At 42.2% G+C, this 18,853-nt stretch overlaps 1 protein-coding gene across 1 annotated transcript in view; it reads right to left on the bottom strand.

Moving 5' to 3' along the window:
• Trank1 (tetratricopeptide repeat and ankyrin repeat containing 1) overlaps nucleotides 1–16,220 on the bottom strand; it is an 87,586-nt gene extending 71,366 nt beyond the window's left edge. The window contains exons 1-6 of the mRNA XM_017797924.1: nucleotides 16,096–16,220; nucleotides 11,458–11,584; nucleotides 7,685–7,835; nucleotides 4,273–4,391; nucleotides 863–946; nucleotides 517–655 (exon numbers count right to left, since the gene is read on the bottom strand). Of these exons, the coding sequence (XP_017653413.1) occupies nucleotides 517–655; nucleotides 863–946; nucleotides 4,273–4,391; nucleotides 7,685–7,835; nucleotides 11,458–11,584; nucleotides 16,096–16,220 (745 nt within the window). The remainder of the gene's footprint in view (nucleotides 1–516; nucleotides 656–862; nucleotides 947–4,272; nucleotides 4,392–7,684; nucleotides 7,836–11,457; nucleotides 11,585–16,095) is intronic.
• Nucleotides 16,221–18,853: the final 2,633 nt, after the last annotated feature.

The following is an 18,853-nucleotide window of genomic DNA, read 5'->3' as shown; positions in this document are numbered from 1 at the left end:
ACTAGCTAAACTCTGGTGTCCTGTAAGTTCCACAGGGTCCTAGGGCTCTATGTGGGAGAACTTCATTTGTCAACTTGACACACCTGGAAAAAGGGAACCTCAATTACAGAATTTTCTCTATCAGACTGCCCAGGGGGCAAGTCTGTGAGGCATTTTCTTGATTGTTGAGTGATGTGGGCGGGTCCAGCCCACTGTGGGTGGTGCCACCCCTGGGCAGCTGGTCCTGGGTTGTATAAGAAAGCAGGCTGAGCATAGGTCAGAGAAGCAAGCCAGTAAGCATCACTGTTCCATGGTCTGTGCTTCAGCTCCTGCCTCCAGGTTCCTGCCCTGCCTTGAGTTGAGCTTCTGTTCTGGCTTCTTTCCATGACCAGCTATTAGCTAGCTGTAAGGTGAAAAAAACCTTTCCTCCACAAGTTTATTTTGGTTGGAGTGTTTTATCACAGCAATAGAAAACAAACTAATACAGGCTCTGAGCTGTAAGGCAGCATGGTGGGTGAGTGAAGGGAGGGCACTCACTTGCTTGGATGCAGAGCCGCAGGAGGGCGTGCAGAGGGCTGGGTCCTATGGTCTCAACACTTGCGCCAATGGAGATGAGCCACTGGACCAAGCCAGGCACATGTTCCATTTTGTCATACAGCCCAATGAAGACATACTTCTGAAAAAAGAGCAACACGTAGGCAGAATCATGGAAGTGACCACATCAATACAGAACTTCAAACACCTTGAGCCACACGTTTTGAAATTAGTAAAGCATGAATTAGCTGTGGCTCGACCTGAGATTACTAGAATAACACACTTAGAGTACAGCAGCTATTGAAGTCCTAAGCACAGGCTAACACAGCAGCCCACCACCCCCACTTACCTCAAACAGAGTTTTCAGTGACAACTCAGGGACATAGATACTGCTTGGCAGTCGGTCTTTTTTTGCTGACAACAGTAGAAATGACTGATTGGAAGGAAGAAAAAGAAGAGGTTGGCACAATGATATTCTCCATATAGGTTATTAGAGCAAAAAGATTATTTAAGAGACCCCCCCAAAAAACCTTACATTTTTCTCAAGCTACCTACCAAGTTTGTCAGTCTGAGCCATGACTATCAAAGTCTATCTAGCCACCTGCCTGCCTTGCTGCAAACTACATTCTTCCTGCATTCCTGCATAGCCTGCTAAGGACAAGATTTGCAAGCAGCATGGTAGGGGAGTAGGAAGTCTGATGTCATAGAGATCTAAAATCCAGGCTTTTGTATGACCATGCCTAGAGACATAGGTTCAACTCCAGCCTCCTTCTTGTCCTTGCCAGTGGACTAGGAACCTGAAAACCGAGACTACAGCCACATTTCCTCTAGGTTCTTTCAGTATGGCACACATAATCAATGGCCACCTTCAACAGGCCCATTGTCCTCACTCAACCCTAGATAATGCATTCAGGGTTCTGACTGTCCTGATTGTTAGCTTGGCTTTTATAAGACACCTCAGTCCCCAGTACTTGAAACTACCTGGCCATCACCTATAGTCATGACATTGGGCCTACCCCTTGGGCTGGATTCTGAGCTTCCCTTTTTTGTGTGAAATGGTAATTCTTATCCAAAGCTCCCTCCCCACCAAGGTCATGGAACTCTGCTAATGCCCACCCTGCACTGGAAAGAGAGAACAGAAAGGGTTCCTTCCTAGTGGTATAAACTGAACTTCATCCCTGCTAATGAGGGCTAAAGCCTCTTATTCAGAGATCTGCCATAGCACTGGAATCAGGGTTTTAGAACTGTTTAAAAATAAAGTTCTTCATGTAACAGATGGTGATTAACACAGAAGGCCACAACTGGCCAAAATGTAGAGAATAAGAGACTACACAGTACGTGTCCCTGGATAGGACTCCAATATTAAATCTCTGCCACCCAGAGTTCAGGAACCTTGTGTCTTCCACACAATGGGAACAGAAAAACTGTAAGAGCCAGGAGTGGTATATGACCACAAGAAAACAGTTTTTCAGCTGACTGGGAACTTGCTCAAATGAACTTACAGCAATGATGACAGCATACACAAGACCCATGCAAACTCAAACCGGACAAAACCCAGCAAAGAAGTTGGGATACAGGTAAGAAACCCCAACCTTAGCTGAGGAACTATTGGCAACTGATCACTGCTGGGTGAGGGAGAGTTGGTCTTCTTTAAAGGAGTGATGCTAGATAGGTTGGCCAGGAGTGATGCTAGATAGGTTGGCCAGGCTCCTGTGGATGGACTCAAACCAAGGAACATTTGGGGACACAAACTTGACTCAGTAGGCTTTAAAATATATGACAGATGGCATGAAATCCGGCAAGGGGGGGGCTCAGATAGGAGAAGGGGTCTAAATATGATCAAGATTGTTATATGAAATGAAAAAAAAAGCAATAAAAATTTTTTTAAGCTGGCAAGATCCTTAGAGATCTGTTACTCCAATCACCTTATCTCAAGAGAGAAGATTCTCAAATGTCTTTTAATAAAGCCCTTGATTTCTGGCTCTTGGTTTACCAAGATTCCAGCTGCCTTCCTGACACTTGCCACCTACCTTCACAAGATCTTATTAAGAAGAAAGCTTCAGGAAGCCTATGGCTGGAAATAAGGGAGTTTCCTGTGAACCCCCTAATAGATGTAAATTGTCAGGGCATGCAAGTACAGCATCATAGATTAGATCAGATATCTGATAGAAGACCTGATTTTGTCAAAGCCAAAGAATTCTGTTTTAGTCATTTTACCTAGAGTCACTGGCAACTGCCCTTGCTTCTGGGGACATTTCTGAACTTCCCATCCTTAGAAAGTTCTGCCACCCTTTGCAACCAGACCCTTGGCCATGGCCAAACAGTTCTCATGAGCACTTATATCCTATGATCAATGAAAATCACTTCACTCACCATTTACTGTATGTCAGGTTATCATAAAGTTCCTTAGCTTACTGCTTAGCACATCCTAAGACTGCAACAAACATAAGTTGATCTGTTAGGTACCCTTGGCCGTTATTTCTTAATTCTAAACAAAACTCTGAGAAAGTAACTTTATATGCTACAACTTACAAAAGAAGATAGGAGGCTCAAAATAGAAATAATCAGCCCAAAGTATTAAGTGGAGGATTAGTGCTCACGGATACCATCCTCATTTAGCTATTATTCATCAGTTAGCATTTTCTTAACTTTTTGTTTATTTATTTTGTGTATGAGTGTTACGCCTGCGTGTAAGTGCACCCATATCATGAAGTGCCCTCGGAAGTCAGAGCCCCTGATACTGGAGTTATAGATAGTTGTTAGCTACCATGTGAATGCTGGGATTCAAATCCAGGTCTTTTGCAAGAACAATCACTGCTCTTAACCACTGAGCCATCTCTCCAGTCCAGTTAGCAGTCTCATAAAACTGTATAGAAACCTGGGAGATAGCTCAAGTGGCAAAGTGCTTGCCATGCAAGCATGAGAACCTGCATTCAGAGCCCCAAAACTCCCACAAAAAGCCAAGAACAGCAGAGGGCCTCAGTAGCCCCAGCTAAGGCAAGAGAAGACAGGTTAACCCCTGAAGTTGCAGTGAAGAGACCCTGTCTCAAAAAACATAAAATAAAATAAGGTGGAGGGCATTGAGAAAGATACTCAATGTCAACCTCTGACCCCCACACCCAAGCACACATATGTGCATTTCTGCATGCACATGTGCATGAGTACACACTATATACACTGTACTCACTCCCACACACAAATAAAATACGGAAACCTTTCTGAACATTATGGACAGATCTGGGCCTACAATGGCCAACACAGAATAAACAGAGTTATGGAGATGACTATTCAATTTTATATTTCCCTTATCTTACAGCACCATTAATATTTGTACTTTACATTTCTTTGATGACAATGGAGATGCAGCATGGAGCAAGGTTGCCACAAATAAGTATTTTACCATCTTTTTTTAAAAAGGAACTGATGGATTAATATGACTTTCCAAAAACATTCCACCTTTAATGGTATCCCATTTAAATTATTCTGAGGGCCAGAGAAATGGCTCAGCCAGTAAAGGTGCCTGTGGCCAAACCTGACCACCTGAGTTCCATCTCCAGAAGCTACATGGTAGAAGTAGAAAACTAAATCACAAGTTGCCCTCTGACTTCCACAGGTACTCAGTGGCACATAAGCACACACACACACACACACACACACGAGGAAATAAATAATATATCACACAACCTCAGTGTCTATAGAAAGAAATCACTGAACGGTGGGCATATTTTTCCCATAAGAGAGCCATCTCCTTTTACTCACATGCCATAATCCTTTCTTTGCCAACTTCTCTATCACAGATTGCCACACTTCTGTTGAAAATCCAGTAGTGAAAATATGATCAAAGCATGGCAAGAAACTCTGCAAAACAATTGAGTCACCTGAAAAAGAAAAAAGAGTTGATAAATTTTCAAGTGAGGAAAGTCTATAGCATTGGAGAAAATTCCACCGATGAAGACCATGTAGAGATAAATATTAAATTAAAGTTCTTGGAAAGGGGCTGGAGAGATGACTCGGAGGTCAAGAGCACTCACTGGCTGCTCTTGCAAAAGAGAACTAGGCTCAGTTCTCAGTACCCACATGGCAGTGAACTACAGACTGTAACTCCAGTTCCAGGGATCAGATGCTTTCTTCTGGCCTCTTCAGGCACACATGCAGTATACTTACATACATGCTGGCAAATCATTCACATACATGAGATAAAAACAAATAAAAAGATCTCAAAAGGGCATCTTCAAATTATAAAGTCTTTTATAACTAACTGAAGTTGCAGTCATTTCAATTTTAGCCACACAATCAGTCTCCTAAGAGTCAGAAAGCATAATGTGACCTAATACGCATTTAACTTTTCTATTTGCAGAGCCCAGTGATAGAGGCTTATATTTATTCTCTCAAACAAACCTCTAAGCAGTACCTATTTAATTGGAAGCTTGAATGAGGTTACAAAACTCACTGTTTAAGAAAAATGTGACAAACACTATTGCTATCGAACAGACTGAAATGGTCACAAATGAAGGCATGATCACAGCATGTCATGCAGATAATCCATGGCAAAAACCATGACTTGCCAGGTGAGGTGGTGCACACTTTTAATCCCAGCACTCAGGAAGCAGAGGTAGGGTGACCTGTGAGATCAAGACCAGCCTGGTTGGGGCTGGAAAGATGGCTCAGCAGGTTAAGAGCACTCAGTGCTCTTGCAGAGAACCCAGGTTCAATTCCCAGCACCCACATGGCGGCTATGAACCGTCCTTAACTCTAGTTCCAGGGGAATCCAAAAACCTCCTCTGACTTCCACAGCATTGCACGACATGGGTGCACTCACTTACATGCAGGCAACATACTCTTACACATAAAAATAAAAATAATAAAATATTTTAAAAAGAAAAAAAAGACCAGCTTGGTCTACATAGTGAGCTCCAGGCCAGCTGGGGCTACAGGAAGACCCTTGTCTCAAAAACAAACAAACAAACAAACTCCAAGACTTGAATATTCTTAATAAACACACATTTTTCTAAACTAGGGCCCCGTCAACATACTGCATCTCCTGATCTTCCAAACCACATCTCTCAAACTCACAGATGGCAATGTCTAAGGAAACAGGTTAAGTAGCAGAATAACAGGGCACCTCTTCCAGAATTAGTAATTCCAAAACAAATATGTAAACAAACATAGAATGCATAAAAGAATATAAAATTCCATAAATACACTTTTCAAAACATAATCCCATTCAACCCTCCAAAAAGGAACACTTTGATAGAAAAGTGTCTATTGCAGTGCCTTAAGAAGTCCTGTTTGACACTGGCAAGATGGATAGCTCAGTAGTTAAGAGTGATTCCTGCTCTTCCAGAGGACGGACCCAGGTTTGCTTCCCAGCCCCCACATCAAGCCTCTCACAACCATCTTTAACTTCAGTTCCAAGGGATCCAATATCCTCTTCTGGTTTCCTTAAGGGCACCAGCACACACATGACCATACACTCACATACATACACATAAATAAAAATAAATCTTTAGGGGCTGGAGAGATGGGTGAGTGGTTAAGCGAACTGACTGTTCTTGCAGAGGACCTGGGTTCAATTCCCAGTACACAAACAAGCAAACAAACAAACTCTAAGATTTGAATCCAGATCTATCAACTCTTTTAATAAACACACATTTTTCTAAACTAGGGCCCTGTCAACATACTGCATCTCCTGATCTTCCAAACCACATCTCTCAAACTCATGGTGGCTAACAACCACCCTTAATTCTAGTTCCGGGGGGATCTGGCACCTTCTTCTGACCTCCGCAGGCATTGCACAACACAAGCGGACTTACACACATGCAGGCAATACAATCATACACATAAAATTAAAATAATAAAATATTGAAAAAAATATTTATTTTACAAAGTTCTATTAACTGTCCCTGCCCAGCCAGGGTGGGCACCAAATGGAAAGACTCTGGTTATCTTAAGCATAATCACCAAGAGCAGTTTGAATTCCTGTAACACTGGTCTGGCCTTTGAAAGAGCAGTGACTTATTTATATAACAAAAGATGCAGAAAGGGGGCTGGGAGACAGCTCAAGTCAATAAAGTGCCATGCCATACAAGCATGAGAAACTGAGTTTGATTCTCCAACACCCACATGAAACCTAGGCACATGTGTCTCTAACTCCAGTGTTGGGGGGATAGGGAAAATAGGCAGATCCCTGGAGCTGACTGGCTGGCCAGCATAGCTGAATCAATTGAGCTCCAGGTTCAGAAAAAAGACCTGTCTCAACAGAGAGGAATTGAGGAAGGTAACTGACATCAAGCTCTAACCCCCACATGCATGCACATGTATACACGCACACTAATAACAAATAACATTAAGGATTTTGCTTTTTAAAAGACTATTTTCAGCTGATTAGAGAGAAAAATATGTGAAAATCACAAAAACCACAAAAATCACATAAGACAGAACTAGAGAGATGGCTCAGTGGTTAAGAGCACTGACTGCTCTTTCAGAGGACCTGGGTTCAGTTCCCAGTACCCACATGGCAACTAACAACTGTTTATAACTCCAGTTCCAGGGGACTCAACGCCCTCCTCTGGCTCCATGGGCACTGCATGTAAGAGGTGTACTTACATACTTGCAGGCAAAACACTCACAGGCATAAAATAAATATAAATATTTTTTTAATCACATAAGACAAATAGTATGAGGAGGGAAATGTATCAACGGTGACAAAGAAAACTTACAGGACATAAAATTCGAAAAGCTTTAAGTCACTAGTGCAAAAGGACTCCTTTGTTTTTACAAAGGCACAAGCTACAAAAGCTTCCAAAATGCTTTCTAGTAGTGCTTTTGTTCAAACTGCAGACATTAACCACAAAGGAATGCCTTGGAATTATTATATGAAGCATTCAAAATAAACAATGACTCAAAAAAAATTCTCCCCCAGGCTGCAGAGATGGCTCAGCAGTTAAGAACACTGACTGTTCTTTCAGAAGACCCGGGTTCAAATCCCAGCACCCACATGGCAGCTAACAACTGTCTGTAACTCCAGTCCCAGGGGTTCAGACAGTCTCTTCTGACCTCCGCAGGCATTGCACAACATGGGTGCACTTACCTACATGCAGGTAATACATGCATACACATAAAAGAAAAATAATAAATAAAATTTAAAAAAAATTTCCCCAGTTTGACTTACTGCTCATAGTTGTGAAGATCCCAACAAGGAAATCAGGAACCTGTACTTGGTCTTGGCTGTTCTGCAGAAGTCGTAGACCCTCAAAAAACATACGAGCAGCTTCATAAGGCTGGAGCAAGCGCAGTAAGGAATAACCAGCTCGGTAGTATCCCTGGAAAAGGAACAACAGCAAAGCAATGTCCCCACCTCTTCTAACCTGCTGCTGGAAAGAAAAACAGCATTGAAATGTGGGGAAATCCAACGCCACAAGTTTCATTTGTAATGAACAAGGATGTGTGTGTGTGTGTGTGTGCGCACACACAGACACACACACTATAAGCACATATGTGCAGGTGAACTCACCTGTTCGTGCACATGTAGAAGCCAGAGGTCAACACTGGTATCTTCCCTTGTTGTTCTTTACCTTATATTTTTTAGTAACATCTCTTACCAAACCTGGATTTTGTCATTTCAGATATACTGACACCCAAGATCCACCTGCCTGTCTCCCCCTCCCCTTATGTTTAGGGTTACAAACATGTACCACCATCACGTCCAACTTTTACATAGGTACTGGGGATCCAAACCTGGGACCTCATACTTTCTGAGCCCAGCCTGACGAAGAAGGATTTCTAAAAACCATAGATACAGGCTTTCCACTTTATACTCTGTGCCAAAATTTTCCTGCCACATCTTAACTGCTAAGAAAATATGTAATCATGTTCAACTCTATAACTTCTAAAGTTTCTAACATATGACATAGAGAGAAGGAAGCAGGCCTGGTCCCAGTTACATATGTGGCTTATTGTTCATACCTCCAATCACAGTCTGGGCCAGGAAAGGAATGAAAATTGTCCTATGACTAGTGTTCAAGAGCATGATTTTTGTGGAAACACAGAAGTTGCTCCTTGTTCCTTTTAATCAAAACAAACACAGTTTTCACTAGTATGTAAGAAAAAAATTATAACAACAAGCACTGAGATTTACTGAGCTGTATCATAAGCAACATACACAAGAGGCAAATTTTCTTTGTTTCAATAAAGAGAAGGAAATTACAATAACTAAGAGGGCGATGGGGTCATTAAGATGGCTCAGTAGGTAAAGGTACTTGCTACCAAACCTGATGGCCTGAGTTTGACCTCTGGAACCAACATGGAGAAGGAGAGAACCAACTCCCACAAGTTGTCTTCTGACCGCCACAGGCACACCATGGCACAACCATGCCCAGACATATACACACACAAAACAAATGAGTAAGTAAATGTAAAACCATCTAGTTTAAGAGGGGAACAGTATGGTCATGCCTCTAGGCACATCGGGATTCTGTAAGAGGAATAAGATGGCGTCCTTTCCTCCACCTCACTCACCAGAGTCAGTGTCTGCCAAAACAACCTCTAAGGTAGCAGAGTGCACAAACTGGGCTCATAAAAAATTCCACAGAAACTCCATGTGCCTCAGATCCCTTGTTATTTATTGATTTGATTTAATCTTTGTTTGAGTGTCTTAAGACCCCAGACACTTTTCAACAACTTGAAAAAAATGAGGGAAATTTGTGTCTGTACTGTGGGTTTTTTCCCCCAATCAGGCAAGCTAGCTAGCATAGAACTTCACATTTCTTTGTTTCCTTGGATTTAAATTTCATCTTTTATTTTGCAGGATGGTGAAAAGGATCAGAACATGCTACCCCCAAACATGCCACATTAGCATAAAAATTATTATAAGCAGAAGGCATTTGTGATTCAACAGATGCAAAAGGAAACTTTCCAGGAGCTTCCCTAGCTGACTGAATGCAGAAACTCCTAAGATGTGAAGATTACCAAAAAAAAATCTTCCTTGAAGCAGATTTTTGGTCATGAAGAAGGCCAACTATGAGCACTGAGGTGGCCCCACACAATTGGTCCTTACTTCATGTTTGTTTCCACCTTAGTCTATAGTCCCTACCTAAAACCTCTTTTCCTTTGTCTATCACGCTCTGTTTAAAAAAAAAAAAAAAAAAAAAGACAGGCTATCACGCTCTGTTTAAAAAAAAAAAAAAACAAAAAAACAAAAAAACAGGCTGAAGAGATGGCTCGGCTCAGTGATTAAGAGCACTTGCTGCTCTTGCAGAGGACCTGGGTTCCGTTCCCAGCATCTACACAGTTGTTCACAACCATCTATAACTCCAGTTCCATGGGTTCTCACGCCTCTTCTGGCCTCTGCAGGCACTGCACTCATATATTGCACATACATACATGCAGGCAAAACACTCATGGACATAAAAATAGGTATTTGTTAAGTGGTATATAAACTCTCAGGCCCATCCCCTTCTTTGGAGTCTTCACTTATTTTCTAAGATGTTCCCATAAAAAAGTAGTGACAAATAAAATTCAGGCTCTTTTCCCTCACTCTTGTCAGTTTAATTCACTAGGGTTCCAGTCATTGAAATAAAAGAAGGTAGCAAATAAAAGGATATTATTCCTCCACTATAAAGAACAGTAGAGAAGGGAAGAATAAAAGAGATACTCAGGAATTTGGGGTAAGAATTGGGGAATGACCCTAGCTGCTGTCAGGAGATGCTACAAGTTTGACCACACAAAGAAGCTGGGAGTATCATTCAGAACCCCCTTGTGCCATACCCACAGCCTTGGAGCCATGTGCAAGAACCTCCTTGTGCCATTCCCCACACAATCTTAGAAGATGGGAACACCCTAACATTCCCTTGAAAAAATTTCTCAGAAACCTGCTTTCCATTTTCAGAATGAGTAGCTTCAGTATCAATCCTCTGAGCTGAGGATATGCTCAGTAGAGATGAGTGCTCACCTAGCCTGCCCTAAGGTCAATGCCTACTTGTAAAATTTTCAAGTCCCTCTCAGTATTTGAGTCATTTGTAGGTCAAACCTCCCCACCACTCCCATTGTACTCTGTTTCCAACACTAATGCACAAAATGTACACTACTATCAACTTGTTACATATGTTGTACTCTATTGTTGAATGCTTAAAATTTTGCTTAATGTCTCCTTAATCCTTACAGCAACTCTAAGCCTGGGTGTCATCTCATTTCACAGCTGAAGAAACAAAGGCTTAAAGCTAGAACCTGCTAATGCACAGCAGAGCATGTGATAGAAAGGCCAATGTCTGATACTTTTCCCACTTCACTGAAGAGCTTAAGTTATCCAGACCAGCCTACTGCCTTAGATAGTTCCAGGCTGTTGTTGAATTTAAAGACTCATATTTTACTTGCATGTTATTCCTCTCCCCAGTTTGAGTGTGCGCTACTCAAGGTCTGAGATGATGTGTACCACTCTGTCTGTCCTGAAGCACCAAAGGTGAAGCTGCCTTACAAAATACACACCTAGGGCATTTTAACTAAAAAAGCATCAAATTATTACCTACGGCTTAAAGGGTCTCACTGGCCTCTCAAACTTCCTTGCTCCCCTCAAAGGGACTGATTTCTAGTGTAAGAAATGCTTTTTGAACTGCCATCATGTCATCTACCCATTTTCATCCGAAATAAAGCTTTGCTAAATGAAACTTACTGATACATGCATCTTGGTATAATTACATCACATCTGGATGAGTTCCTCCAGCATCTCACTGCACTGTGTCTGCCAGGAGACCAGGCTCCACTCTCCCCGGGCAGTTTATTTCAACACTTACCGTCACTGTATCTATTCCTCCTGAGATAAGGCCCCCTGTTCCATGGGCCTCTGTCTGAAGAGCAAGTGCATTCAAGAAGCATCCCTGCATACCCACTTTGATAAGAAGGAAGAGAGACAGGCAGATTAAGAAGAGGAAAACAGCCACTGCCACATACCTTCACATAGGTTGGGTCCCACTGGAGACATTCCTTGGCAGCAAGAAATGCCTCATTCCATTTCCCAAGACTGTAAAATGCATTGGATTTGTTGCACAGCAGCACAGCCAACTCCCTAGGGGGAGTCCTGTGAACAAGAACAAACCAGTGATCAGTAAAGCAATCATTCGCAAATACAGGGCCCAATCCCCAAAAGCCACCATTTTGGAGCAAGCTGCTGCCACTAGGCAGAAGGTTTCACCAAGAAATGTCTTAGTTATGCCTACCAGATCCGTCCTTTGAAGGCCCCTAAAAAAAGACTACAGCACTTACACAATTTGTTTTCCCACTCCCAAATAATCTGTTCACACCTTTTAATGGAAAATGCTTTCAACATCTTAATTCCATCTTCCACTAACCTCTACAAATCTTTATAGAACACTGGAGATGTCGCAAAAATGATAGACCGTTGTAAAGACTGAAGTAGTAAGGATTTCCCACCAAGACTTAAAAGTGTAGACGTGGTATGAACCATTCCACATGCATGTTGGTACAATCCTATCACAGGAAGGACCTCAAAAACATGTACACCATCTCTTTGGCCATCTATGGGCAGGAATTCCAGGGTACTGTTACCCACAGTGTAGACCAAAGGGGAGGCAAGAGCTCTGGATGAATGAGGATCCAAGTTCTAGATTCCTGCTTGTAAGGAGCAACCCAGTTGGAGGATGGCCAAAGGAGGGGCCTGTAAAGCACAGCAGGGCAATGATTCCTCTTGTATGCCTCTGGAGGATGTACAGTGACAAGATAGTGCTGAAATCACACTGGAAGAAGAAGGAAGCTACAAAATACACCACAGCATCAAGGGAAGCCCCAGTGCCACTGGAATGTTAGGCACACAAGGGAAAAAAACAAGACTTTTAAGTGTGAAAATAAAACAAAACACTGTACACAAAAATACGTAATGTAGAAAGAATAAAGCAGTAAAAATAATTTTTGTTATTGTCCTCATTCTCAACCTTCTGTATCTCTGACTTTGTTACCTACTCCACTGTCCCTCCAGGTGAAGGGTTATAGTCCCAGAAGCACACAGGAGGCAGTAGGGCTAGCAGGAAGTGCTTAACAAAGAAACCATGACCACCAGTCTAGCAGACACCATGGCATCCTTTTCAGACATCTTGAGCAGCCACTCCCAGCTGCACTGAGTATTGGCTGCACCACATTCTCCAGAGATTTATCCTCAATCTTATGAGCACTGCCTTATGCCCAGAAAGTTATACCCATATTATGGACTAAATTGACTTCCCTCAAAATTCCTATGTTGGAGATGGGACTTTAGTTTAGGTTGTGAGGCCTGAGCCTTTAATAGCTAAGCCATCTCTCTAGCCCAAGAGATGGGACTTTTGAAAGACAATTAATTATGTTTACATGAAGCTAAGAGGCAGAGGCCCTTGTGATTGAATTAGTGCCCTTATAAAAACAGACATTAGAAAGTTTGCTGGTTCTCCCTGCCAGGAAAATTTTCATTTAAAAAAATTTATTATTTTTATTTTATGTGTATGAGTGTATTGCCTGCATGTATGTAGTGTACCTGTGTTGTGCAATGCCCACAGAGGTCAGAAGGCAGGGTTGGATCCCCTAGAACTGGAGTTATAGACGGCTGTTAGCCGCCACGTGGGTGCTGGGAATCGAACCTGGGTCCTCTACAAGAGCAGCCAGTGCTCTTAACCATTTTAACCATCTCTCCAACCCCTTAGGCTAGCATTTATGGGGTGCTTGCAGCCTGGACTTACACTGAGAAATGATGCTTAATGAATTGACTGAAACATAGCTCTCACCTGTCTCCTGTCATCTTGGTGTCTACACTTTTGCTGAATTTGAGTGAGGGTCACATGAATTGTGCCTATAGTTTCTGTTCTGTCTCACCCTGGTGCAGATCAGAGCTATGCCAAAGCTGGGACTAAAGTGTATTATTCAGGGCAAATCAGTCAACCATCTTAAAGAGATAGTGTCAAATAATGATTTTAGTTGCAGACTTGATCACACACTACATGCTGTGTCTCAGTTCCTCTGCTTACTATCTGTGTGACCACTGATGTGACTTCCATCTGGACTCTCCCACATTGCCTTTCATGGGACCTTCCTGACAGTGTTCCAGTGCCCTTTGCTTGCTGCTTGCTTTCCCATTGCTGAGTGCAAACATAGGGATTGAAGTGCATGTGATTCTCTGAGCAAATCCTTGTGGAGATGAGGGATGAGAGAAACAGAATGAGGCAGAGGAAAGCTCCAACCAGCGATGATGTGTAAACTCAAGCTATATCCAGCCTAAATCTTTGGCAAATTCTGGAGCATGAATTGTACCAAAGAGTTGCTTTGAGGCAGTTACTGTGTGTAGGCTATCCAGCTTCTGGGGGTGTCCTAGAAAGTTGGACTATATTACTGTGCTTAGACTGCCATAACAAAATACTGTTGGGTGAGTGGCATAAACAATAGGAATTGATTTCTTACAGTTCTGAAGGCTGGATGGTGTTTAATGATCTAGTTCCCTATAAAAAGGCTCTAGGGATCTCCAAGACCATTTCTGGTGTTCCACAAGTAAAAACTGGGGTTTTTTTGTTGTTGTTATTGTGGTATGGCAAGCAATCGCTCCCAAATAATATTACCTTTTATGACGAGAGACTTTGCAGATATGATTAATTCACAGATCTTAGGAAGGAATATCTGGATGATATGATCACAAGGGTTCTTAGGAGAGGGAGATACAGGACTCATTCAGAGTGGAAAAGGCAATGGATGAATAAGACCCTTACCAAGAGACTCCTCCTGCCTGTGGAAAGGGGCACAGGACCTCTGGCAGAGCAGCAGCCCTGCTGACTCAGATTTCTAGCCCCTGAAGACTTCCGGCCTCCAGGGCTATAAGAGAATAAATGTGTAGTTTTAAGCCACTGTGCACACTAATCTATGACAGCAACAAAAAACTACCAGAACAGTAATGCCACAGCATTTTGTGCCTTTTCATGCTCAGTCTCTCCCAAGAATACAGGGACTTTCCAGAGATGGCATCACAACAGATTGGATACAGAAGCTATTTTAAATTAGCATACAAAGTTTTGGTTTCATTATAGCATTTTTTTTGTAAATTTTAAAAAATATTTTTATGTGTATGAGTGTATTGCCTGCATGTAGGTAAGTGCACCTGTGTCATGCAATGCCCACAAGGACAGAAGAGACTCCTGGAACTGGAGTTATAGACAGTTGTTAGCTGCCATGTGGGTGCTGGGATTCGAACCCAGGTCTTCTGCAAGAACAACCAGTGTTCTTAACTGCTGAGCCATCTCTCCAGCCCAGCATTTATTTTTTAATGTACCATTATATACTCCATTCTCATTTGTTCCTCCCCATCCCCACTGCCTTCCCCTGTACCCCTTTTCCCTTACTCTGGCTGATTCCCTTCCTTCCCCTAGATAGCCCTCCAGTAGTTTTAACAAACTAATAATTATATATTTCTTCTCTGGTTTAAGGTCTACTTTAGACTATATTAGTAGTTATAGCCTACATAAATAAAGGCTCTTTGGCATCCTCAATTTGTCTGAGAACAGGTCTTCTAAAGCTGAAGAGGCAGGGAAAGTCGAGGGTGGCCTTGGTCCTGCAATGTGCCCCCACGACCAGAGGAAAAGGCAGAGAAAATCGTTCTGATGAAAACAACAGCAATGGGGGTTGGAGAGATGGCTTAGAGGTTAAGAACACTGGTTGTTCTTGCAGAAGACCTGGGTTCAAATCCCAGCACCCACATAGCAGCTAGCAACAGTCTCTTCTGTCCTCGCGGGCACTGCATGACACAGATGCACTTATTTATCTTGCAGGCAATACATGCATACACACAAAAATAAAATTTTATATATATACAAAAAAAAAGAAATATGTATTGATTTGAGATGTCCAAACTATATATATATATATATATATATATATATAGAGAGAGAGAGAGAGAGAGGGAGGGGGAGAGGGAGAGGGAGAGGGAGAGGGAGAGGGAGAAAGAAAAGGGCAACAAGTGCTTTGGGCAACCAGCATGTTTACTAACAGTCCTCTGTGTTTCATTTTCAATTTCCCTAGTCCACTAACATTCTTTGTGGACTTACTGAGAAGATAAACAGGAAGTGGGTAGGAGAAGGAAACAGAAACTAGGTGGTGTGATAGGAAATGAGACAAGTTAAACAACCAAAGTCCTCATTTACTTAAAAAGCAACTGCTGCCGGGCGTGGTGGCACACGCCTGCAATCAGTCTGCAGTTTGTATGTCTGTAGTCTCCAACAGTTTTAGAGCAGAGGGTATGGTCACAGTTCCAGGAAACCACCAAATTAGGGAAAATGAGGTCTGGACAGCAGGCAGATACCAGAAATTCAAAGTCACTAGGCTCAGCTCTGGCCAAGCAGAGAGGCAGGGAAGTCTGCAATGAAAGGGAATTCCTTCACTCTTTCATTAATTTGATATACACAGAATATCTTAAAATGAGAGGCAGGCAAATCTTTATGAGTTCAAGGCCAGTCTGGTCTACATAGTGAGTTCCAGGACAGCTGGGGCTACAGGGAGACCCTGTCTCAAAAAGACCAAAAAAAAAAAAAAGGGAACTGCTATGAAATCTGAACACTTAACGCCCACTGGTGTAACTGTAGGAGAATCTGCGTGGCTTCATCACACTTTCTGATTGCCAAAGAGAAGTTCCCATTCTTAAAAACCTGGCTGCCAGATTCCTTCAGTAGCTTAGCATAAGCTATGGGGTCCATCCTGTAGGAAGCCAAAGGTTGGCTGTCCGGATTCCAGCGAGCCCATGTGAAACACAGTCCCCTTCAAGCCTGCTTTGTGGAGTCTGCAGCAGCAGTTTATTCATTATAATGACACCCACATTCAGAGAACACATCCTGTCCACACCTCCAGCCAACATGTGATCAGGCAGGATGGCTAAGACCTTTTCTTTCTCAGTTCATTTCCTCAGGATAAGAACATTCTATTTATTCAGCATTAATGGCCTGCTAGGAGGACAATATACACCTGGCAGATGGTCATCTCTCATTCACTTATCACCATGGCCCCAAAAGAAATTTTGTTCCCATCGTTCAGATGAGCAAACAAGCTCCAGGAGGGTCAAGGCCTTGCCTATGAATGTAATGGGAACATTTTTTACCTCAGATCCAACCAATTTCAAGTTTCTGCCTTTGACTATTATACAAGCAAGATTCAGCCAATGGTCCATCTACCCTTGCAGGACAGTGAACCAGAGAACAGCAATGCAGTTCTGAAGCCCTCATCAATGAGTGGTTAGGAAACAGGGTACAACCTCTCCAGGCACTTCCTACTTTATAAAGCAAGCCTTAGAGCATTTAACCCAGAGGTTGTTTATATTCCTCAGGAGTACTGCCTCTTTCAGGTCCTAATCTTTCTTTTGTTCACTTTTGGGAGTTCTACAACCTATCCCTTAAGGCTACTTCAATATCTGTGGTATAACTACTTGAATGCCAGGCATGGAAAGGATGCACATAACTGTCTCAGGTTTGTCTCAACAGGTTTTTCTTCTCTTCAAAGAGAAGGGTCTGACAGTGCTGGCCACAAAAGGGGACTCACTAAATGGGCTGAACAAAGGCAAGAGAGGAGAGGCCTGATCATGAAGCAGCTGCCAAGGCGATGAGGGAAAGGAAGGGGGTCAGAAGAGATGTCCTACAGGATCTTCCCCTTCCAAGATGGCAGTAGCCGAGGCAAAGTGATGGGCAGAGTCTTATAAATAATGATGACAATGCAGGCATTCACATATACCATGTACCTATGGGGTCATAAAGTCTGCTGGGTGTCCTGTTAGATAATTCAATTCTTGGATATGTAATAATTCTTACTACGTTTACTATTTCAACTCTTGCTGGGGCTGGGGGAAGGAGAAGAACCAGATACTCATGGTGACTTGTTTTAGGCATAAATAAGCTACGTTTGAAGGAGGTTTTTGAACTCCACTGCATTCCTTAGGCAGAACTTGATCAAATAAGACGCATACAAGTCAGAACACAAAATTCCGCCTATACTTTTTATTCAATGATCTCTAAAATTTTATGACTTGCATTTATATAGAAATGACTAAGGAGAACATGAGAAAATGTCAAGAATTGACTTAGTAGGGAACAAAGAGACACACTTTTCTTTCAATTACTGCCAACCATTTGCACATCAAATATTTGTCAAATTGGTCATGATCAGACAGCTAGAACATGAAAATCACCACAGCCACTCACAAAGGGTTACTACTTGTCTATACGGATCCTTTCTACCACTAGAAACATCCACCAAACCAGATGTGGTGGTGGATACCCTAGATTTCAGCACTTTGGAAGCAGAAGCAGGAGGATGGCAAACTTAAAGACAGCCTGGGCTACACAGTGAGACAAAAATGATTTCAAATCTGGGGTACTGTTTACAGGGGAAACAGCTTCATGGATGTTTACCACAGTGAAAAACTGGAAATAACCCTAAAATGTTTCATAGTTTGTAACAGATTTCAGCCAACCATTGAACGCCCATGCAGTAGAACACCATACAGCAGTTCATTTAGAAATCATGTTGTGACAGATCATTTAATGACAGAGTAAGTTAGTAAATGGGAACCACAGGACATAAAAAGATATACGATCTCAAATTAACTTTTCAGTAGACAATGTATGACAAAATATGACAAAATGTTAACAGCCACACCTCTGAGATTAAGTAGGGTTTGGGTTTTCCTCATATATTTAGTATTTAATTTTCAGCTACTTCACAATGTATGATCTTAATAATCAGACCACAAATATTAAATTAGAACGTAAGACTTTAACTGAATTCAAGCATACAATGCTTCTGCTATATTTACAAATACAATGAAAGTTATTCACTTCATATTCTTTTCATAATCCTCCAAAAACTTACACTGTGCTCTAAACGCTATGTGGGCAAATACTGCAGCTATTCACTTCCTAGACTTCTGATTTCTGATATAATCACATTAAAGGGGAAGGAGGAATGCCACCACTGAGAAGGCTTTTATCTTCCTATCTGGATTCCCTGAGTGCCTTGTCCTCAATATAAGAATATATCTCCAGGGCTGGAGATGGCTCAGCGGTTAAGAGTGCTGACTACTCTTGCAGAGGACCCAGGTTCAATTCCCAGCACTCACATGGCGGCTATGAACCATCCTTAACTCCAGTTGCAGGGGAATCCAAAGCCCTCTTCTGACCTCCACAGCATTGCACAAAACGGGTGCACTCACATACATGCAGGCAATACACTCATACACATAAAATAAGAAAAATAATGTCCTGGTTTGTTTCCTCATTGCTGTGACAAAACACTCTGACCACTACCAACTTGGGGAGGAAAGGGTTTATTCAGCTTACATCTC

This window comes from Nannospalax galili, unplaced genomic scaffold, assembly GCF_000622305.1.
Source record: "Nannospalax galili isolate Female #2095 unplaced genomic scaffold, S.galili_v1.0 scaffold1496, whole genome shotgun sequence".
In the NCBI taxonomy this organism is placed as follows: domain Eukaryota; kingdom Metazoa; phylum Chordata; class Mammalia; order Rodentia; family Spalacidae; genus Nannospalax; species Nannospalax galili.
This window is presented reverse-complemented; position numbering and strand designations above follow the sequence as displayed.